Here is a 14,482-nt window from a genome sequence, read left to right on the forward strand (position 1 = left end):
GGTTGTGGCTCAGTAATAGAGCACTTTCCTAGCGCATGTGAGGAACTGGGTTCCATCCTCAGCACCACATAAAAATAAATAAATAATATAAAAGTATTGTGTCCACCTACAACTAAATTTAAAAAAGAAAATAGGGGCTGGGGCTTAGCTAAGTTTTAGAGTACTTGCCTCGCAGGTGTGAGACCCTGGGTTCAATCCTCAGCACCACATAAAAACAAATAAGTAAATAAATAAAGATATTGTGCCCATCTACAACTAAAAAAAATTAAAAAAAAAATATATTTTGCTAAAAGTGAGGTAGGTCTTCCTTACACTAAAACATTCAAATATATCCCAATATTAAATCGTGTTTCTCTTTTGGAGGGGCATGAAAAATAGTGGATCTATATTTTATTCTTCCTTTTTTCATGTGGATCAGTATGTTATAATAGCCAGAAACTTGGACTTTTTACTGAAAACTGGATGATTATTTCCTAGAAAGAGAGAAAACAGATTTGGTACTAACTCCACTTACTGTGGTTAATGGAATTTTCTAACTGAGGACAGCGTAAAGTCCAGCTTTGTATCCCAGGATCCAGGTTGAACCAAGCATTACTTAAGAGCTCTTTTTATACAGAGCTTCTACCCCTGTGAGCAAGGATCTGGTCTGTTTAAAAAGATCTCTGAGTCTTAGTTATAATTATTTTCTCATTTATCACTTAAGAGTTTCCAAGAAAAAATGAATCCAGTAAGTGCAGAATGGGTTTAGGATTATGTTGTAGCTGGAAAGGAAATTGACAATGAACTATATCTTACTGTTACATCAGTATTCACATAACTCTTTTCCTTTTTATTGCACTTTTTTTCATTGCCTACATGTCACACCATGAGAAATTTAGTTAGTAACTTCTGATTATGCACTACACATACAGGATCTATGTCCCATGGTGGGACATAGATGAATTGGCATGGATTCCCTACCACCCAGTAGCAAACTCCTGTTGGTGTAGTTGTCCAGTCTTTCCATTGAGGAGAATGTCCTAGGGATTGGCATTCAGCAAGTTGGAAGAAACCTGGGTCCTTGCATGACTGTGTGGAGCAGAGATCCCTTCCAAAATGAATGGCTCATTATGAGAAGAGGAAAACCTCCATTTTCTTTCATGCATTGCATATTTGGGGTGGGTAGATGGGAGTGTCTCACAGCTACAGCAGCTTAACCTTATAAAGCTACTAACCTAACAAACACACAGCTCATCTTCATTTCTGGACTGGGGAGAACAGTACATAATGTGATTTTAGGAGGGAGAAGTGTATCATTGCCAAAGGAAGAGATGAGTAATTTTTCACTTCTTCCCATTCCTCATCATTCATGCTTGCTACACTGTTAGAACACATATGCCTCACATCTGGTAATCTCACAGCTATTCTATTCTCCTAAGGGAATAGAAGTAATGAGGTAGTAGCTAGTAGGTTGTAGTCTCACTGGTAAGGTTTTGAGGTGCTAGGGGTTGAACTTAGGGCCTCATACATGTCAGACAAGAGCTCTACCACTGAGCTATATCCCCAACCTTATTTATTTTATTTTGAGACAGTTGCCAAAGCTGGCCTAAACTTGTGATCCCCCTGCCTCAATCTCCTGAGTAGCTGGGATTGCAGGTGTGCATTTCCACACTTAGCACTTCTGAGGTCTGTTGACAGATTCTTGTTTACTTGTCTTTCTCTGACAGCTCTTACTAGTTGGGCCTCAAACTGGTTTGAGGAATTATGTGGCTCACCCAAGACTGGACACTAAGGGTAGGTCAAGAATGAGCATCCAGATGTTCCCTTTGGTGCACACCCACACGGAGGGCCAATGTCAAAGGCAATTCCTTACCTTAACCACCTGCTTGATGCCATTAATGGTGCTGTTCATGAGGGACTTCAGCATGTTGGCATCATTTAAAGAGTCTGCATAGCGTACACACATGAACAGGATGTGAGCTGGCAGTCCGGGGATCATGTTCACAACCACACCACGGGGCTTCAGATCTGGAGCAGAGAGAGCCAGTGAGGACCAGAGCTGATGGGTCAGCTCTCCTCCTGAGGACCCTTGGTTGTGGGCAGGGGATTTGGTCATTTTTCTGCACTTCATGCAGAGCCTGAACACTCAGGGGTTTCTTTTCTCTTTGAGGAATTCCATCTGGGTCCTCTCTTGGTGCCACCTGCTCCTCTCACTTCTCATTTGCAAAGCACTCTCTCCTTTATAAAAGTCCAGATGAGAGATAGAAGTTGTAATTTTCTTTGGTGTGGAGACCCTGGATATTTGATCCCCAATAGAAGAAAGGAACCCAGTATCATAAACTCCTACCTCAATTTCTTTGATGAGGATGAAAAATGATCTCAACAACCACAAGAAACCACCTTGAATAGGAAATCCAGGAACATAACAGTATAGAGGAGTCGAGCCTGGTCTTGGGTAAAAGAGAATGGCAGAGAGACAGAATGAGGCTGAAGGGAAAGACAGGCTTCATAGAAAAGGAGCTCATTGCTGCTGCATTAAGCCATGGGAACAAAGAAGAGGCCACTACTCATGGTATGCCAGTGAGGGTAGGGAAGGGAAGGGTGGGGGTACTTCATGCTCTGAGGGGGTCATTCTGAAGAAGAGGAAGTAAGACTACCCCTCAACTTTCTGTTTAAAAATCTTGGGACCAGCTACCAGGAAGGCAGCTTTTCTCCCTTCTCCTGGAAAACCACTTGGAGACTGTGGAAGATTGATTCTAAGACCACTAACCCTCATGCAGTCTGGGATGTCCTAGAACTGGGGTTTGGCTGGGCAGCTCCTATCACAATGCCTGTAAGTGGATTTCTCAGCAGAAGTCAAATAGTGCACAGCGCCACAATTATGACCACTGTGGCTCCTGTGCTGAGACCCAACGATGAAGGCAAAGTTTGGAGATATTTTTATTGTCGTGACTAGGGGTTGCTACTGGCTTCTAGCAGGGGGAAGTCAAGGATGTGGCCCACCTCACTCCCTCAATAAGGAGTATCTGGTCAGTAGTGCTGAGGCTGAGAAACTGCAAGCTAGAGGAAGAAGCAATGAAGGAAGAAAGAGGAAGACATGGGACTTGCCCTGCCCAGGACTTTGGCATTGACTGATGTTTGAGTTTTCACAGAGAAAGCAAGAAAAGCAGAGTTCCAGGTTTTACTACCAAGAATGAGGTTTTGAATGAGCTTGGCCTCGTCTTCTCTCTTGTATTCCAGCATTCCAAGATACTCCTTGGGTCCCGAGGACAAGTGTACATCATTGGCTGCAGACGGAGGCGAATAGTCAGCTAAACACACAAAAAGCAACACTCACAGATTTCTTAATGAGACTTCTCCATCTGCTCTTGCCCCGTTCTGGCTGGTCTGCTTATGAACTTCTGTGGCTTTCAGATATAGTGAAACCTCACAGTATTTTGAAGATTTTTCTCCCAGTAGTGATTTCTGTCTGTGAATATAATCAGTGAGCTCAGCTGCTACTAAGAAGGCTAATGATGAGCACCTGATAGGTCTCCATCACAGCAGGGATAGGAAAGAAACCAAGATGCTGCCCGTCTTCAAGGTGCTGATGCTGTGGTGAAGGAAACGGCCTAGGAAACATTTGTCGCGCAAACTACCAAACTGTACAGTCGTGAGCACAGTGACCGAGTTCAATTTTTTTTTTTTATTGCTGTGACAAGTTACCCAAAACGTGGTGACTTAAAATAACTATTTTTTTTTTTTTTAATGCTGGGTATTGAACCCAGGGCCTCATGCATGCTAAGCATGCTGTTTACCACCGAGCTACTTCTCTAGCCCAGACAACACAAATATTTAATCAGATAGTTCTGAAGGTCAGAAGTCTGAAAGCTAAGCCAAAATACCTTCCTCCTGGATAAATAAATTGCCCCTGGATTCCTGACCCAGAACTGTGTTGTTAAATGTTATTTGTTGTAGGCTTCTAAGTTTGGGGGTAATTTGTTGTATAATTTATTGCAGGAAAGCAGATGAGTTCTAATTTAGACATGCTGATTTGGAGGGACTGATAGAAAAGCAAAGGAAGTAGTGTTAAAGGCAAAAAAGAGCTCGGATGAAGGAAAATGAGTGAAGATGAACATGGATTTTGGTAGTTCCTGGGTAGAGATTGTAGTTCATTCATTTATTTGTTCCAACAGTGGGGGACAGGATGAGGGGTGAGAAAGGACAGAACTGGCTGTGCTTTCATGGGGCAGACCAGCATATATCATTTGTTACTGAAGAGGAAAGAGCCTCAGTTTGGTTTTGGACATTTCAGATTTGAGGTGGGAGTTGAATACACAAAAATAAAGAAGTTCTTAAAAAGAAAATTAATAGAGTCCGGTGTGAAGTGCATGCCTGCAATCCCAGTGACTTGGGAGGCAGAGGCAGGAGGTTTGCAAGTTTGAGGCCAACCTCAGCAACTTAGCAAGACCCTAAGCAACTTAGTGAGAACTTGCCTCAAAATAAAAAATTATTGGCTCTGTGTTTAAGCATCCCTGGGTTCCATCCCCAGTTCCCAAAACAAAATGAAACAAACAAAAAATAATGAATAGAGAAAAAGGAATAGACAGTTGCAGATACAACCTGAGCAAGAAAGTTGGGGAGGAAGAGGAAAAGTAATAAAGGACAAAAGAGTGAAGAGTGAAAGGACAGAGCTGAAGACGGGCAAAGTTCAGGGTCTCTGCAGCACAAAAAGGGAGGAGAGGCTTTGGGTCCTTTCCCCAGGGGCTCAGAGAACGCTCTAAGTGTGACGTTCAGTCAGTGTCTGCCTTCTTGGTTCTTATTCCTCTCCCCTAATAGAAATCGGGATATTACTGATCCTACATATGTGACAGGGGAGAAGGTGAATTTCAAAGTGGTTAATTCAAAAACTGCAATTTAATTTTTAAAGGGGCAGGGCTAACAGAGGAAGAGGTTACAAGTATTTATCATAAGACATCAGCTGCAATGACATGAGCAAGTCTTGCATTATCTGAGGGGTGGTGAGCTGTCTCCCTGCCTTGAAAGAGTTTTTCTTCAGTGCATCACTAAGCCCTACATGTGACCAGTTGAGAATCACCACTTTAGGTTTCCTACATGGCTTTGGACCATGTAGGACATACACGGTTCAGCACATGTTGGCCTTAGCTGAAAGCGCCAAAGAATAAGTACCTTCCTACCTTTTTCAATCATCTTGGTTAGAGTCTTGATTTGATCTTGTAGCTTTTTAATCACTCTGTCCTTCATGTCTAACTCTTCTTCAAGGTCCTTCAGGAATGAAAAGAAACAAGGACATTAGTATAGAAGCACCCCCGGTCTGTTTGGGGGCAACCGCTTTATTGAACTATAATTCAAATACTGTACACTTCACTCATTTAAGCCACTTAGTGGTTTTTAGTGTAGTCCGAGCTGTGCTACCATCACCATTATCTAATTCCAGACATTACATTGTCTCCCAAAGAAAGTATAATCTTTGACGGCCAGGCTTCTCAGTGATCACTCATTTTTTCCTGTCTCTACAGATTTGCCTATTCTAGACAATTCATATAAATGAATGATACACTATGTGATATTTCATGTCTGGCTTCTTTCACATAGCTTATTGCTCTCATGCATGCTGTGGCTTGCAGTTACATTTCATACCTTTCTATGGCTGAATGATATCCCATTGTATGGGTCAACCGCATATATCTTGTTCTGTTTTCCTCTTACTCTTTTTAAAAAATATTTATTTCTTAATTTTAGGTGGACACAATGTATTTATTTTACATTTATGTGGTGCTGAGCATCCAACCCAGTGCCTCATGCATGTGAGGCCAGCACTCTACCACTGAGCCACAATCCCAGCCCCAAGAAATCTGTGACAATGAACTACTTGTGTGTAAGACTAAGGGGAGAAATGCTCTGGAGAGGTGAAAGCCACTGACCCACTGGAGAAGAATTAGCTTTCTTTTTTTTTTTTTTTTTTATGGTGCTGGGGATTGAACCCAGGGTGTTATGCATGCGAGGCAGGCACTCTACCAACTGAGCTATATCACTCTTAGGTAATCATCCATCAAAGAGAATTTTAAAACACGAGTATAGAAAAGTGGACTCTCCAGATGTCCGAAGCTGGAGATGTAAGCCCTGATTTTGCCTCTCCTTCTTTATAAGGAGGTGGCCTTGCCCATGATGAATTTGGCTAGTCTTAGATACCGAGAAATATTTCCTGTAGAGAGCATCTTCTTAAGAAGAAGTTCTCATGGGTACAGTTAGATCTCTAGTAATTAATGTGTAGTTTCAATTTTGAATTTAACTAAAGGATTATATTATAGGTTGAACAGTCTTTTTAAAATTTATGGCTCCCCCAAATGTGACCTTATTTGAAAACAGGGTCCTTGCTGTTGTAATTAAGCTAAAGATCCATACAAGGTCATACTGTTAAGATGGGCCCCAAATCCAATAAGAGTGTCCTTTTCCCAAAAAAGAACACACAGGGACACATAGAGAAGGCCACGTGAAGAGAGGAAGAGGCTGAAGTGTGATGCTGCCATGAGCCGGGGAATGCCAGGAGCCACCAGGGTGCCTGAAGAGGCAAGTCTCAAGAAACCTTGGAGAGCATGGTCCTGATTTCAGACTCTGGCCTCCATAACTGTGAGAGAATCAATTTCTTTTCTTTTCTTTTTTTTTTCTGGCAGTGCTGGGGATTGGAGGTCAGACAAACACTCTACCACTGAGCTCTATTCCAAGCCCCCAAATTTCTGTTCTTTTAAGGCACCTCATTGGTGGTGACTTCTTATGACAGATCCAGGAAAATTACACAGATCAAGTCTCATTGGGCAAAATCTTCCTCCTAATATGGCATGCAGAAATTATATATTTTTTGTTTCAGATTCATCTGATAATTTGTAACATGTAGGCTCACTCATGGGTTCAAAAATAGCTTGTTGAAATGAGCATACTGGGGTGCCTACTCCCTAGCTCTGGGCACTGCAGAAGAAACAGGGCTCCCTCTCCCTGCTTGGGAGTACAACCAGACACGAGAGGTGGAGGACTCAAGAGAAGGGCACTGATCAGGACCCCACTGTGATCCTCGGGAATCAGGAACAAATTCATGCAAATTCCAATCAACTCAGGGAAGACACCTGCTTACAGCCAGTGGGTGAAGGATCACAGGGGACGACATGCACATAACCCACTGCTCAGCCTCTCTCTTAGGCTCCACTGACAGCCAGCCCCCCCACAAGAGGCCTGCGCATCCCCTTCCAGTTCGGGCAGCCTCACATGCATATGGCAGGCAGGCAGTTACTTCTTTGGTGGGATTTGAGAATTCTATTCTCTAAGAAAGTTGTGCTTGCCTCAGAATAGATGGCCATCACTTATAGGCCACTGACTGGAATTTATTATTTCCTATTAAATTTCAAACTCTTGGAATTCCTCTGTTAGATGAAATTACTCTCTTAAGTTAAATCTTGATACTGCAAGACATGCTTTTATCCTATCCAGGCTTTTCTGTGAGATAGGATACAGGGACTTGACAACAGAGAGAAGGGCTCATGAGCACGTCCAGACTGACTTTTCAGAAGGGGCCAGAGAGGGTCCTGACTCCAAGGAAGGATCCTGTCTTTTACTTCATGCTTCTGAGTCTTGTGGGATTCATAGACCAGTACAATTAAAAAAAAAAAAAAAAACAGCTGGGGATTAAAATAGGGTTGCTAAATTTCATTTTGGTGAGGGCATTTAAAATTTGGAGAGAACTTTATAAAATTTAAAGTCTTCCATCTGTTGTCAAGGTCATTTCATAGAAGAACAATGTGACTCTCAAAATTATAGGTGATTCATGCTCCCAGAACAAGCATGGGCTTCGTGAGGGGTACGTTCTGCTCAGCAAAGTGCTCACACATCAGCCTTGTCCTCCAGGTGCTGGAGATCAGGGCCCCCTTGTCTCAGATGGTGCCATCGGGGACAGCACTCAGGAAACAGGGTCCTGTGGGGTGTAGCCTCTCCGCCCCTCTCCGCCCCTCTCCACTGTGCCTTTCAGCAACTGGAATTGTTCTCACCCTGTTTTCCAAAGAGAGACGAGAAGCTTCCTGCCGAAAATCACTCCCGACTTCACTTTCGGTCTCACATTGCTTCTTCAGGTGCTCGCTGGCCTCCTGCAGCTCTTGGATCTTATCCATCAGCTTCTCTTTCGCTTTGGTGTGTATTTCATTCTGGGCTTCTGCTGCCCTGGGAGAGACAGAGGGACTTCTCATATTAGTTTGACCATCATGCCAAGCGCTGGTGTTTCCATAGAAGGAAAAACACCAGAGCTGATTTGCAAGATAACACTTACTTTCTTTGTGTTCCTTCCTCTTCTAGACTGTGATGTAACTGATTAGACAATTCTTCCAGTTTTCCTGTAGTGAGAAGAGCTGTCAGTGCTGTGGTGGGCTATCTCACGGCATTCTGATTTGGATTGGGCATTATTTTCAGTTATCAGAGGTGCTAAACTGCATTCAGGCAAATGTTAGGTTTTGTTGGGTCTGAACAGTGTTTAAAATAATTTGTTAAACCCTTATTTAAAAGTTATAATATTTCATGTGAAAAATCTAGATTTTCTTTAAAGCTAGGAATATCCAGCAATGCTGGGGACTATCTTCCCACTTGGCAAAACTCAATGGAGCCTCGAGGTAGCTGTCTCCTTTAAATGCCCTCCAACTGTAACTGTACCTTCCACTGCTGGGGGAATCAGAGCTTAAAACCCCTGAAAGCAATGACCTTTCTGGCCCTAGACACCAGTGGGAGTTCCGTTTACCTTTCATTTTCTCAGTTTGTTCATTCAGACGAATTTCAAGATCTTGCTTTTGTTTCTCCAGCTCTGAAATTTGCTGTTTAAAGTCTGGGATCATCTTTAGAGAAGAATTATAAACATTAGACTAAATACCTTCTTCATCTGTGAACTTTACCATCTCAGAAACAAACTACACTGTCTCTGTGTTCAGACCATAGAACGTGTAGTTGTATAACGGGGCCAGTGGAGGTGCCCTACTGGATTCCCTCCCTCCCTCCCTCCTCCCCCCCCCCCTCCCCTCTCTCATTTTATCCTTAAGACCTATATGGTAGTCTCAAGAGATTCCAGCATGCTCAGAACTACACTGAGACAGATGTGCAGTGAAGCAGATGTGTACTGTGCTGAATGGAGGGAGGGGTGATGTGAAAGATGTAGGCAGCTTTTTGGTCTAGACCCAGAGACCCGCTCTCCTCATCAGGGAATAGAAAAAAACAAAAAAAAAAAAACATTTCAAATCGTTCCACTGCTACTTCTGAATTCCGGGCCACATATGGCTCCATTAGTGTAGGTCTGGAATTGTCCACTGTGCTCCACAATCCTTTATCCTTTTCTGTTATTTTTTTAAAAATGTCCATCAGCTCCATCCTTAGCCAGATAAAAACTTGTTTTTGTTGTCTAAGCTTTATATAGACACCAGTGACTTAGAATTGCAAATTCCTCATTAAAGTTTTATCCAAAGAATATAGGAAGACATGAATGTCCTTAATGGCTGTTCTACATGTCCCGCTCCTGACTGCTCACCTGTTGATGCACCCAGAGAGTTCCTAACTCTCTCAGGTAGAGGAGGAGATAGTAAAGAAGTGGAGGAGGAGCATACTGAGGCGGGGTGAGAAGCCTGGGCGAGTGCAGTGATCTGGAAGCCAAGAACAGCCGGGAGGTGGGGAGTGACCGATGTCATCAGAGGCTGCCGAGAACCCGTGGGGGTGCAGGCCGATTTGGCTGGTAGTAGGGGCATGTGACAGAGCAGTGTGACCAGAGAGAAAATGAGAGGCTGGTAGAGAAAGTATGATTAGATGGCCTTTGAGAAGTCCTTCAACTCTCCAAAACAATGGGCTGGTAGCCATGGAAGACATGAGGTTAAGAAAAGGATGGTTTTTGAGTAACAAGATTCTGAAAGTATTTTTCCATGCCAGAAGGTGTGGGTCACAAGAAACGATGAGACAAATGCTGTGGGTGAGAATGGGAGTCACTGAGGAGGAAGCCCTAGAATAGGTGAGCCTCACACCACGAACCGAATATACTCCCTTCTCAAGAACCAAGCTTCCACCTTAATGTCGGTTTCTTTCCAAGGGCTTAGGGCTAAATTTAGGTACATGGATTTAAGGAGACACACACATACATAGAATTTAAATCCAGCATATGGTAATCAAACCTACACTGAAATCAAACTGCTCTCTAGCCTAGGGTCATTTTACAGTTTTATCTTCTGATAAAAGTATTATTTCTGGAAAAAAAATAGTGTAATTCCCTTGTTCAACTGCCAAAAAACTGAATTTTACTCTACTGAGGAATAATGTCTCCAGGATAATGGCCACGGCCAGGGACCATGGCTGAGATGATACCATGTTTTCTGATGTCAGCCTGGCAACTTCATGATGGATACTTTCATTGATATCATTCTCTTCTCTAAACAACTTCTGCAGGTGGTTGATTTCTTGACTTAGATGCACCACTTTGAAGTTCAGAGCTTCAATTTCCTTTTCATAGCAATCTTTCTGAGACTGGAAATGGTTCTCCAAAACACTGTTAAAGGAGGATCAAGAAATAAACCATAGGGCCTCTGTTCTGTTATGCTGACTACCGTGAGGGTGTATATAGACAGCAGTTATGAAGGTCATGATTGCAGTTGACTTATGAATATGCATGGTTACAGGCTATGGTGTTAAGAGACTGTCATTATGGGGTCCATCTGGGTAGTTATGAAGCATTGTGTGGGGTTAGCTTGTAGTTAATGATAAAAAAATTTCATTTTTGAAGTTATTAAATTACATTTTTTACTTTCTTAATGTTAAAAATATATGCCATGGCCAGGCGCTGTGGTGCATGCCTATAATCCCAGCAGCCTGGGTGGCTGAGGCAGGAGAATCACAAGTTCAAAGCCAGTCTCAGCAAAAGTAAGGCCCTAAACAACTCAGTGAGATCCTGTCTCTAAATAAAATACAAAATAGAGCTGGGGATGTGGCTCAGTGGTCTAGTGCCCCTGAGTTTAATCCCTAGTATCCCCCCCCCCTTCAAAATTATACATATGTATATATGAGCTATGTATGGTGCTACAATTGTGAAAACATGTCATTATGTGTGGGAGACCAACCTTACATGTGACTGGGTTACACTCCCGGGCTGGGTGCTGAGGCACTCAGTCGCAGAAATGTGGCTTTCCCCACCCTTCTTGGGTTCGAGGGTTGGTGTCTTGTGCATGGGTGTGTCTTGCTACAGCCCCATGGGTGAAGCTATGCTCACCTGTTCCTTTGTAATATAACCCCTTGCCCTGTTTAGGATAGAATTTTCCATGGAAGTGCCTTGTGTGTGTCCCCTTCTCTTACTGTGCCCTTGGATGTGGCCTACCCAGGTGTCAGTCAACCTGCTGACAGTGGACATCATGAAGATAGACTCAGCCCCCTGAAACCTGACCCCTTGCCTCATTTGAATAGCTTCTCCTCAATAAAAGGGGTCAGCGCGTGCTCTTACTCTCTCCTTAAGGTCAGAGGAGCCGTCCCAGTGACCCCAAAGAAAAAGGTATTTGTGTCTCTTGTGTGGTTATTTTGCGCAGCCCAGTTAGCCCAGTTCAGCTGGAGTGACCCCTGAGCCTTTTAGTCGTGAACAGAAACCCGGCAATTATGCATTATGGGCTTTGGGTGGTGGCAGTGTGATGGGGTGGTGGGATGTTGGTGGTGGGAAGGCTGCGTGTAGTCACAGGGATATGTGGGAACTCTGTGTCCTCTGCTCAACTTTGCTCTGAATCTAAAATTGCTACAAAAAACAAAGTGTATTAATTTAAAGAAGACAAAAAAACTCCTTAAATATGCCCATATATCCACAAGCAACAGTGACTGACTTATTTGCTATAATTAGCTTTTACTATATAGGCTATAGATTTTTTTACTAGGCAGTTTATCCAATGAAGAGATTATTTCTCATTACTAAGATAATTACCTAATTCTCAGAGATATTTCCAGTAAATATTAGATTATTCTCCTGTAAGAACATACTTTATGTGTCAAATCTACAAAAAAGATAAGCTTTTGGCTTTTCAATAGTCTATTATCTCTGAAAAATAAAACAGAACCCTGAGGGAAATTTCTTACCGTGTTGCTTTCTTTAGTCCTTCATAAGCAAACCAAAGTTCTCCATCCTCATTTAAATGTTCCAAATCTTCCACAGAAAGCCTGGGAAATAAGGAGGGTAGGAAAACTCTATCATCTCTCTCATGTTTTACATGTTTTCAAATGTTTGATGATGCAGAAATGATTACCTGCTTCTTACGTCTTCAACGTCATAGCTCTCGAGAAGTTGTTTCGTGATCTCTGACATCTTTTCTAAAAGGAAAAAGTAGAGCAGTATAAATCACATTTGTACATGATTTCTCTTCTCCATGACATTGCTAGAATCCAGCTAAAGAACTTACCAACTGTTTGCCCAAGTGACCAACCAACCTCCCAGGTATTCAACCAACCAGCTATCCAAGCCACCAACTGACCAACTGAACGCACACCAGTCACAGGCAGCATCACTTCTGCAGGGACACACCTATGATAACTATGATAACTCGGCCTGCATCCCACGGACAGTGACTTATATCTTTGTTACCTCTCATTTCTCGTTTCTGTGACTGCACGTGTTTTTCCACGTCTATCTTCTGGGTCTGAAGCAGCTCGATCTCCTTCTCAAACTCAGAGATGGTCTGAATCATAGTGATGATAAACAGGTGGAGAAAAAATATTGGTTTTGCTTTGCCTGGGACAAGGGAGCTCTTACAGGAGTGGGTGGGGGCAGGCACCCTCCTGGAGTGCCTTCCTAAAATCTCAGAAAGCCATCAATGCTTGTAACAACTGCTCTTGAGCATGGTTCACGGCTCAAAATGCTGTTGTTTATTCTCAGATCTACTTGATTGTATCAGTAGAATTAGCTTCTGTATTACAGAAAGGAAAAGATAACTACTAGAGCTTGCAGAGGGAGTGGGTAGAGGCTAGCTGGGAAAGTAAAATCACAGGGACTAAAGCTCTCTTTCAGGGGATAAAATCTGGGAGGGGCTGTGGGCAGAGTTGCCATCTTCCTAACTGTGGCCTACAGCTAGGCTTAAACGTGGGACAGTGGCCCAGGTAGGGTGATTTCAGGTAGTCAGGAGGGCGGCCTGGGCACTGGGGTCCCCTGAGGGGCAGCTCTGGTGGTGGAGAGGCTGTATCCTACCTTACTCAGCTTGTGAGCTTAGCTAGAGGAAGGATCACGGGTTTGTGCTTTTGTAGGTAAGAGAAACATAAAAATTCTTGGGGCAGCAGAGGTGAATCACCTCTCCTTGGTATTGTAATATTTCGGTGAATGTTATAGATCACACTTGTATTTACTTATACATTTCAGACTGACTATAACACAACTAACTTGATAACAATGGGTTATTTTCTTGGAAAATCAGACATCTTAATGTTATTACATTGGGGAGCTTGATCCAGAGTTTTAGCTACCAAGGAGGAAGTGAGTGACATCTACTGGAGCCTCACTCCAAGTGCAGCCTCCTGATTTCCTAAATGTAAGAAAGGCTGTAGCCAGATGGCATGACTCTTGCAGATTGATGTCAGTCTTATGTGATTGCTCAGAATAAAGAAGGCATAGGATTATGTGGCTGAAGGTGATGCTTTCTAATCATGTGTCCTGTATCCTACTTTCAAACAATTGGAGACCAGGATCCAGAAAAAAATGGTCAGCCCTGCCAATAGAGTTCAGAGGCTACCCAGATGTAATTTCAGAAGCTCTTATATAAAAACTATGCATGACTATTCCAGGACAGTCATGTAGAATATTTGTGTAATTTTACAAATATTCTACTAATGTGTTTTACATATTTACTAGAAGCTTAAAAGCTCTCCAACTTTACAATGAAATGTCTTATATTTATGAACATAGGTACACATAGGGTTACATTTTCTGGTAGGGAAACAATTAAGGTAAGCCTTAATTGTCCAAACATGGGTCATTGCTTTGTTTGTTTAAAAAATTTTATTCTTTCTAAGAGCTTTTTATTAAATTTCCCAGGAACATTTATATGTTTTTATGATAAATAAAATACTAGACAACAGCTAATATTTTTGTATATGATTTAGCAGTTTAAAATGTCTTTCTATGTGGATTTTCCCTCTCCACTTTTTCATTTTTAATGTAAATTGACATAGTATAGTTGTGTATATTTATGGGGTACAAACTAAAGTTAAGATTTTAAACCAAGCTAATTAACATACCCATCCCCTCAAATACTGGTCATTTTTTTGTGGGGAGAACATTTGAAATGTACCCTCTTAGCAATTGTGAAATGTGCAATACTCTGTTGTTAACCACACTCACCATACTGTGTAATGGATTATTGCTTTGGGGGACTTCTGATGAGTGTTTAGAAGGAATATTCTGATATAGAGTAAGTTAATTTTGATATAGGTATTTATAGATGTATAACATGATGGGTTATATAATAAGGGTTCACTTCAA

At 42.3% G+C, this 14,482-nt stretch overlaps 1 protein-coding gene across 1 annotated transcript in view; it reads right to left on the reverse strand.

The window, feature by feature from the left end:
* Myo5c (myosin VC) overlaps nt 1-14,482 on the reverse strand; it is a 92,434-nt gene that overhangs the window by 14,990 nt on the left and 62,962 nt on the right. Inside the window, exons 26-35 of the mRNA XM_026391409.2 lie at nt 12,596-12,689; nt 12,261-12,324; nt 12,094-12,174; nt 10,351-10,531; nt 8,753-8,846; nt 8,291-8,354; nt 8,016-8,184; nt 5,157-5,244; nt 3,168-3,266; nt 1,853-2,007 (exon numbers count right to left, since the gene is read on the reverse strand). Coding sequence (XP_026247194.2) covers nt 1,853-2,007; nt 3,168-3,266; nt 5,157-5,244; nt 8,016-8,184; nt 8,291-8,354; nt 8,753-8,846; nt 10,351-10,531; nt 12,094-12,174; nt 12,261-12,324; nt 12,596-12,689 — 1,089 coding nt within the window. The remainder of the gene's footprint in view (nt 1-1,852; nt 2,008-3,167; nt 3,267-5,156; nt 5,245-8,015; nt 8,185-8,290; nt 8,355-8,752; nt 8,847-10,350; nt 10,532-12,093; nt 12,175-12,260; nt 12,325-12,595; nt 12,690-14,482) is intronic.

This window comes from Urocitellus parryii, chromosome 6, assembly GCF_045843805.1.
Source record: "Urocitellus parryii isolate mUroPar1 chromosome 6, mUroPar1.hap1, whole genome shotgun sequence".
NCBI classification, from domain to species: domain Eukaryota; kingdom Metazoa; phylum Chordata; class Mammalia; order Rodentia; family Sciuridae; genus Urocitellus; species Urocitellus parryii.